The following is an 8,810-nucleotide window of genomic DNA, read 5'->3' as shown; positions in this document are numbered from 1 at the left end:
GACCAAGAACTCATGAGTCATAAGGTCATACACACGCCACCCTTTCTTACCGAAGGGATAACCAACAAATACACAATGTCGACTTCGCGGCCCGAATTTATCCTTGTCGCGAGCTCGTAAGTGCACATAGCAAGAGGAACCGAACACCCGCATCTGATTGTAATCTGGTTTAGAACCGGTCAAAACTTCATAAGGAGACTGACCCTTATGTAACTTAGAGGGTGTGCGGCTGATAACATAAGCATCAGTGAGAATAGATTCCCCCCAAAACGAGACCGGCGAACCAGCTTGAAATAACAAGGAACGAGCCACATTAAGAATGTGACTGTGCTTACGTTCAACCCGACCATTTTGTTGAGGTGTGCTAACGCAAGAGGTTTGATGAAGGATCCCCTTACTCGCAAAGAACTTCGTCAAATACATAAACTCAATGCCATTATCACTACGCACTGTTTTGACTTGCTTATTGAATTGTCGCTTGGAGTAGGCACAAAATTTTTCCATAACACGTCTAACTTCAAACTTTTCCAACAAGAGATGCGTCCAAACGGATCGAGAAAAATCATCAACAATTGTCAAAAAATAAACAGCACCACAAGAAGATGAAACACGATATGGACCCCAAACATCAACGTGAATTAACTCAAAGCATCCCTTTGAAATATTTGAACTTTCATAAAAAAACATCTCTAGTTTGCTTAGCCCGGAAACAAACGTCACAAGGACTAGAACTAGCAGATTGCAAAACACTAGACAAAATGGGTAAAGAAGAAAGTACAGAAAACGCAGGATGTCCCAACCACCTATGCCACAAAGTTTGATCAACTGAAGCTGCCGCACGAGTTACATTAGCCGTTGCCACATCCGTTAAATAGTAGACCCCATCACGCTCTTTCCCGGCTCCAATCAGAGTCCTCGTGAAACGGTCTTGTAAAATACAAAGAGTGTCGGTAAACAGTGCAAAACAATTCTTCATTTGTTTAAGAATCTGCGACACCGAGATCAAGGAACAATTCAATTTTGGAATGTAAAGAACATCTAGCAAAAATACATTATCTGTAAGATGAAGAATGCCTTTACGCTTTGAAAACGTAATACTACCATCAGCAAACCCAACCGAGAAGGATGGTGTATCAACCAAATCAGTAAGAAGAGAAATATTTCCCGTCATGTGGTGGGAAGCACCGGTATCAATAATAACATCTCCAGGAATCTTACCAGAAAGTTTATCTGGATTGCTTTTCATTTTTTCAAGAGCAACCAAGGAAAGAGCTTTCCATTGTTCAAGAGAAAAATCGGAGATGGAAACGTTGGGACTTGTTGTGTAAGCAGAGACAGCTTGACCACGACCACGACCAACTCCTCTACCACGACCTCGACCAGTACCAGATCCTCGACCACTGTTCCGAGCATTGTGTTCCGTAAACCACTCAGAATATCCTACCAATTGCCAGCAAAACGACTTCTCATGGCCGGTCCGACCACAATGAGAACAGAGCAAGTGACGATCGCAAACAGAGGACTCCACACACTGGTCACCAGTAAGCAAACCAGAACCAACATCACGACGAGCAGCGAACCCAACGGCATCCTGCTGCTGTTCCCGAGTCTTAGCCGCCAAACGTCTATGTTCTTCACGTATAACACGCGAGTAAGCTTGATCCAAGGATGGGGAAGGACCCGCATCAACAATCGAATGTATCACATTCGCAAGCTTGGATTCATCAAGACCCATGACAAATTGATTCACCTTTTCTTCTTCTCTCTCTGTGGCAATATTTGCATAAACACCACAAGAACACACGGGTAGAGGCTTGTAAGTATACAAATCATCCCATAAAGTTACAAGCTTCCAGTAATAATCAATAACAGACTGACCCTCTTGTCGACAAAGAGCAATCTGAGAACGAAGGTGATTCACCCGAACTTTATTCCCAACTGAGAATCGTTTCTGCAAGGTCTCCCAAAGATCTCGAGCACTGGTATGAAACAAAACGGTAGAACACACACGAGGTGAGATCGATGTACGCAACCAACCAATAACCATGGAGTTCACAGAAGTCCATGTTTCCAAGTCGGAGCTATCAGCCCCTGGTCTCCTCAAGGAACCATCAATAAAGCCAGTCTTCTTCTTTGCACGAAGAGCATTGAGCATCTCGGAGGCCCATTCATTGTAGTTGTCTCCGGTTAAAGTAATCGCAGAGATCATAGCACTGGGGTTGTAATAACCCGTATCAAGAAGTACGTATCGGACGAGAAGACGTGCCAAGGACGTGCGAAGCCCTTGGAAGACGGAGAAAAGAAATCCTCAAAGATTGAATGAGTGACTTGCAAGAGAAGTCATCAAGTCCAAGAAATGGTCTAAGGAGGAAATGACCGTGGAGAAACGGACGTCAAATAACCATAGGACCGGAGTGGTCGGAATCACGGATGCAAGATCCGGAGACAGACGCAAAAGACCGAGGTTACGGACGAGAAGAGTCGGAGTTACGGACGAGAAGTCCGGGAACGGACGAGAAAGATTGAAGCCGCGGTCGGAAGGACCGGGGAGTGGCACGGAATCAATCCACATATGTTCAGTTTTGTTTTCGGTCACATGCGGGAGCTTAGGACGCAAGAGAGACGCGGACGGACGAGGAAGTGGAAAGGTCTCTCTGCATGCAAGAGAAATGCCACGTGTCGCGCGATTAAGTGTGCTCCGCCAGAGAGTGAGATACACACGCGAGTGAGTGAGAGTGTGCATTAGTGACATGCAGAATTTTGGACATTTTTCAATTGATTTTTGCCACCTGCCCAGCCAAGAGAACGAGAGAGAGGGCTATATATACCCCATCACTCTCTTATTTTCGACCAAAACTCTCTCTAGACAAATAAACTTTGCCAAAATTTTCTCTCAAATTTTAGGAAGAGAAAATCTCTTGATTTTTGACCAAGGAGGAGGAAGAAGGAGAGATCTAGAGGAAGGTGAAGCTCAAGATCTAGTGGAAGTGCTGTCAGATCGGCGTGGTGGGGGAGTGGTGTGGTGAAGCTCAATCGGCCAAGATCTACAAGCTAAGGTGAATTGAGGCTATGGTTGTAGATGTGTTGAGTGGTTGATTTTGTTAGGAGCAAGTGGAGATCTTGCTTAAGGAGGTGCTTTAGCTCTCTAGCTCTTGCATCGGCCTTGTGGTGTGGTTGATCTCTCTTGTTGCATGTAGATCTAGATGATTGCATGTAGTCAAGAGGGCTGTGGGGTTTTTTTTTATGCATTCTTGGGTTAGATTTGCATTTTTCAAACTAGTTGCAAGTGTGAAACACCTTGCATGCTAGATTTGAAGGGGTTGATGCATTCTTAGGGAAGAATGGCATTTTTAAAAATTAGCTGCAAGTGTGAAATGCCTTGCATGATTAATTTTTGAGGTTTAAGAATTTTTAAAATTGGAGAAAATAATTTTTAAGACTAGCTGCAAGTGTGAAATGCCTTGCATGTCTAGTTGGAGAATTAAAGAAGGGTTAAGCATAATTAAAATTAATTATTTTAATTTTTGCTTGAGTGGTTGTGGTGGTAATCCCTCGTAGACTGGATGAGAGATTGATTCATGAGTGGAAAATTTTTGGTTGGCCATGCGAGAATTTCCTGGGTGGAAAGAGCCGCATGAGGGCCCCAAAATTTGAGAAAAATATTCCCATGGTCTTGTTGTGAGATCAGACATAGTGAATCATTTTTGGTGAAGTCATGTGTGAATCTCCGAGGAAGAGAGAGCTGCATGCATGTGTTAAATTGGTGAAGTGTTACAAAAAAAATTTAATTGGAAGAATTAATTTATTTAAACCTAAAACTTTGGGGTGGGTGCATGATAGGGTTGCATGCATGTGTAGTATCTTAAGTTGCATGTGCATTTACCTTGAATCTTGAGCTTTGGGTGATTGTGTGTTTGACTGCTTGCTTGTTTACTTGCTTGCATGCTTGTTTCTTTCTTGCTTTGCATGATTGTGTGCTTAATTCTAGTGTGGTAGACATAGAGTTGAGTGCGTGTTCTAGCTAGAGTATGAGTCAGAGTCTCAGGTCGTAGCTAGAAGTCGATCTCTGTTCCCATCGTGTGTTGAGTGCTAAATTGTCCGGTGAGCTAATCCAAAGGGATCTCATGTCGGGACAATTTTTCGGTGTCTAGCTAGCTACTAGCCCGAACCGCATGACGATGCGGCGTGTGTGAGTCCGGTTGGTTACCTGTGTGGTTTCAACGCGGAAGTGTTGGTTCTCCGGTTGGTTACCTGTGTGGTTTCAACGCGGAAGTTTTGGTGAGTCCGGTTGGTTACCTTTGTGGTTTCAACACGGAGTGTGATGGGACAGAGAATCGAGGGGCCCTAGGATGTGTGGTTGGTTCCTAGAAAATGTTTCCTTAGGAAGTGTGTGTTGATCATGGTATGACTCAAGCGTTGATGGGATCCGCTTGATGGTCCTATTGCATGAGAAGTCTAGGGTGATCAAGTGAGTGATGCACCGCTAGCAGTTCCACCTGGCAGTGATTGCGGGTGTGGTGGCGTGAAGGCCAAGTTAGATTGAGAGGTCTAGAAGAGCCAAGTGTCTTGATTGTTGTCTAGATTGATTGTGTGATTGCTTGCTTGGTTGATTGATTGCTTGTTGCTTTTTTGTTACGCTTCCGCTTTGCATGCTTTGTTGGGGTTGTTTGGGGTAGATGGATGAGATGAGCTAGCATGTTAGCGGATAGCATGTAGTTAGATGCCCAACTCACTGAGTAATCCTAGATTACTCACTCCTCTCCTCCATTATTTTTCTTGCAGGGAAAGTAAGTGGGTAGAGTTGGATTAGGAAACCGGATAGGGTGTTTTCGTGCTGTGTTACAAAATCCGTGTTTCTTGAACTTGATGTTTTATTCGATTGGATCCAACTAATTTCTGAATGTTTTCATTAAATGTGAACCTTGCAAGTATATATGTATTAAATCGTGTTATTTTATATACATTCAGACAAGTAGTATGGTATGGTCTAGTCCGGACCAGCACAACGCCGCGCGCGTTCCATAGGGTTGCAAAGCCTGAGGAGCGTGCGTAGCGGATGGGTGACTGCCGGCAGACCGGCTGGGGATCCTAATTCGTTGGTAGAACCTCGGCTAGACTGCGGGCAGTCGACCTACGTGACGCCCTCCCGGGCTGCGTCCCGCGGTTTGTCCGGCCGAGTGACGGGGTTGCGGTCCGGAGGGGTTATAGGGGTTGTCCGTAGAAGACGTAGAGTACGAAGACATCGTCGTGTTATCGCCGCCAGTCGAACCGAGGGTTGCGAGAGCTCCAGATGTCGAGAGAGATTGTGTTCCTTGTGTAGCCATAACTTGTGTGGAGAAAAGAAAACAACCAGAAACTCAAAAAAAAATATGATCAACCGATGAAACAAGAAGACAAAATAGAGAGATCAACCGATCAAACAAAGAATAAACAAAAGAGAAGAGATCAACTGATCGAAAATTGAGACACAAAGGATTTTAAGTTTCAGGATTTTGCTCTGATATCATGTAGAATAAAGAGAATATGTGTGTGTCTTATTCATGAACGGCGTACAATGTTTATATACATGACACAATATTGAGTAAACCCTAAACTATACTTGCCGACCAAGATACTCTTGTCGAAGCCCATATACAGCCCAATAGAGGATTTTTTGATATGAGGATGTTTCTTGCGGTAGCTCCCCAAATCTCTGAGCCAAAGCTACATGAGAAGAAAAGATTGTTTCTAGATTCCAGAGTACTATTGCAGAGGGCACATGTACCTGAAGCTCCAGTATTCCATTTGAGTATGCGGTCCCTTGTTGATAGTCTGTCTTGCACAGCAAGTCAAGTACAAAAAGAGAACTTTGGTGTGGCGTACATGAAGAAGACCCCATGATGCCAAGGCACAATCGTTTCTCTTGTGCGTATATGATTCCACGTATCTTTGAGTATTAAAAGTGGCTCTGTAGACATCATTCTTACCATTATATGGTGAAACAAATCATTATATATCGCCAGTTCGCCACCATCGTCTAACAAAGGTAATAGTATAATATTACACTAGGAATGTTGAAAGCTTGCGTCTCGTACTAGTTCAACTCCTCGCATCATCTGTTAGTTGATCCTAAATTTGCATATCGATTGTCAATATATATGATATACTATAATAGAATATTATGAGTATAGCTTTAACAAAATTAAAAAATATATATATATATTATGAGGAGACATAATATAAATTTCATCATTAGAGTTTGATTTAAGAGATTTGGTTTTCTTTTATAATCCCAAAACATGATCACAAATTTGAAATCCAAATGCTGAAAATTTGTCGTCTGCATACGCGTGGGAGGAGGATTAGAAATTGCGCGAAATAGTGCTCATTGCTAATTTTAATGTTTACTTAAGTAGAACTGTAGAACTTATTTTTATTGATTTAAATTAACCATTTGGGACAGAAAAAAATTATATGCATCAACTATTTAGTCAATGTTTCCGTTCTTTATACTTTTTGGAACACTCTTTGTATGAATTATTCCGTAAAGCCAAAATTTAAAGTTTTTATTTAATTCTTGCTGTAAAAAAAAAAAGTTTTCATTTAAATGATGCTTTTGATCAGCTTACAAATATATCAATAATATTCTTCATGTTTCTACTCTCTGATGTTTCTCATTCATATAGCCTCCATCCTGCAATATCCCCATATAATTAAAGGGAAACCATTGTCACTTTATATACACACAACACAAGAAAATACAGTCATATGTGGATAGTTGTTTCAAACAGAAGTGTATTTTTTTCTAGTAAAACAAAACACAAGTATTCAAGTTTGTAGTTGTACTTACTAATTTAGAGATCTTGGTGGAATTGCCACATATGAAATTGAGCACAATTTTGCAAAGAAATAGCCCATAATGATATCTTTATTTTTCAAAATATAATTTCTATATATCATAGAATTTTTTAGTATAAACGTAAAACATAAACTAATATTTTTTGTTTAAGTTAATTTTATGATATATTTTTTTTAATAAACATCTCTTACGGAAAAGCATAATAATATGAAATTTAAACAGAAAAATAATAATAACTCAAACTCAATGTAAAAAGTAGTGAAGAGATTATTACTGCAATGATTGAGATGAATGACTTGGTGGTTTGTGGCAGTGCTCGCGTATACATGGGTCGATACATGTACTTGGAGGCACATAAAGGCCACCGCACTTAAGCTCGCACTTGGTCTCACATGAAACTCCTTCTACTTCTCTTCCCATGGTTGCTATTACTACCGCCACCAAAAACATTAATAGAATGCATTTTCTCATCGTCATTTCTCTCAAGTCTTTTTATTTTATATAATAGTTTATGTGTATATATTTGTTCTATACAAATTTGTATGTACGTATATATATACACACAGATGAAATGAGCAAACCTTGATTTGGTATATATGTTCAATTCGGAAACACTATAGCGGGGGTGTATTGTAATAAAGATTTTAGAAGATTTTTTAAGATGATTTTAGTTTTATTCCAAATCATCTTGTTATTCAATTTGTGATTTTAAAATCTTTTGTCATATCCTATGTTATCGAACTTGACATTTATGTAAAATCATTCAAAATAACTCACAATATCTTGTTATTCAATTAATAATTTTTAAAAAACATATCAAATCTACTGTTCTTCAAACTTCACAAATTCTTTTCTAAAATTATACTGAAAACTGATTTTGAGAGATTTTGGATATCTTTTTACTTGAAAAATAGGAATGAACAAATCACACCTCCATATGTGAGATTTTGAAGAATTTGAAAAAAGAATAAAAAAAAATCACCTAAAACATGAATTAAAAAAAATATATCATCCTTCTTCACACTCCCAAAAACTGGGTTTACAAAAGACATATCATCGTTCTTCACTTTTCATTTCCGGAAAAACCAAGTGTTTACTTTAAACAAGTCTCAGCATTCCTATTAGCTTTGAATATCAAATTATTAGGGTCCGAAAAAAGTTATATAATTATTAACAACTTCTTCTTCAATGCAAATATTCTTGTATCAAGTTCTCAATTTTTAAATGTTAATCCATGTTTCACAAAGAGAATTTTTGGACAGAGTCGTTTACAAGCTCATAATAAGATCATATGACCAATTGGAAAAGTAACTATTTTATCAATTTGATTTTCTGCATCTGTAAATATGTATCATCGATTCTGTAAGTTAACTTTTTGTTAAATTGCTTCGAAGGATTATTAATAATCTGAATTCAATTCTTCATCTTGTTGTTTTTATACTTTTGTTTTTTTTTTGTCTCCTCTAGACACATGTGAGTTTACCGTTTTTATTTTGTTGATCTTTTTTGTGTGAGAAAGCTTTAGAATAAACTAGACCATTGTTCTATCTTTGACTTTCTTTGAAATAAGATTTACTTTGAATATGTTTTTATCCCATATAGTATAAGATATGTACATTTTATATTGATAAAACTGTTTTAGAAAGTACCAAAATTATTTTTCGTTTAAACAAAAATTAATCTAGAGCACTGTCTACAAAATACAAATTAATTATTCATAGGTTTTTAAAAAAATTTAAAAGACTTTTAAATAAATGTTGTTACATAATTCATTTGAAACTTAACAAAATTTTATGAGTCCAAACATTTTAGATAACTGAAATTATGAGTTACATCTCTATTAAATTTTCTTGTTTCATTTAACATTTTAAAATAACTTCATTTTCATATAAAACATAAAACCAAAAGAAAAAAAGCTAGCATCGTTTGAATGTACGTACTACATACAACTTTTTTTTTTTTTTTTTTTTTG

At 38.5% G+C, this 8,810-nt stretch overlaps 2 protein-coding genes across 2 annotated transcripts; both read right to left on the bottom strand.

Annotated features, from left to right (window-relative positions):
- Window positions 674–2,209, bottom strand: LOC104715395. Its single transcript, XM_010432801.1, has one exon. The coding sequence runs from the start codon at window positions 2,207–2,209 to the stop codon at window positions 674–676; it is 1,536 nt and encodes a 511-aa protein (XP_010431103.1).
- LOC104711299 lies at window positions 6,563–7,343 on the bottom strand. The gene is made up of 2 exons (XM_019230309.1): window positions 7,113–7,343; window positions 6,563–6,673 (listed from the first exon to the last, which is right to left on the bottom strand). Exons 1-2 carry the CDS (start codon window positions 7,313–7,315, stop codon window positions 6,658–6,660), a joined length of 219 nt encoding a protein of 72 aa, XP_019085854.1. The 5' UTR covers window positions 7,316–7,343; the 3' UTR covers window positions 6,563–6,657.

The sequence above is a fragment of the Camelina sativa genome, chromosome 9 (genome assembly GCF_000633955.1).
Source record: "Camelina sativa cultivar DH55 chromosome 9, Cs, whole genome shotgun sequence".
NCBI classification, from domain to species: domain Eukaryota; kingdom Viridiplantae; phylum Streptophyta; class Magnoliopsida; order Brassicales; family Brassicaceae; genus Camelina; species Camelina sativa.
The sequence above is the reverse complement of the archived record's forward strand: the minus strand, read 5'-3'. Positions and strand labels throughout refer to the sequence as shown.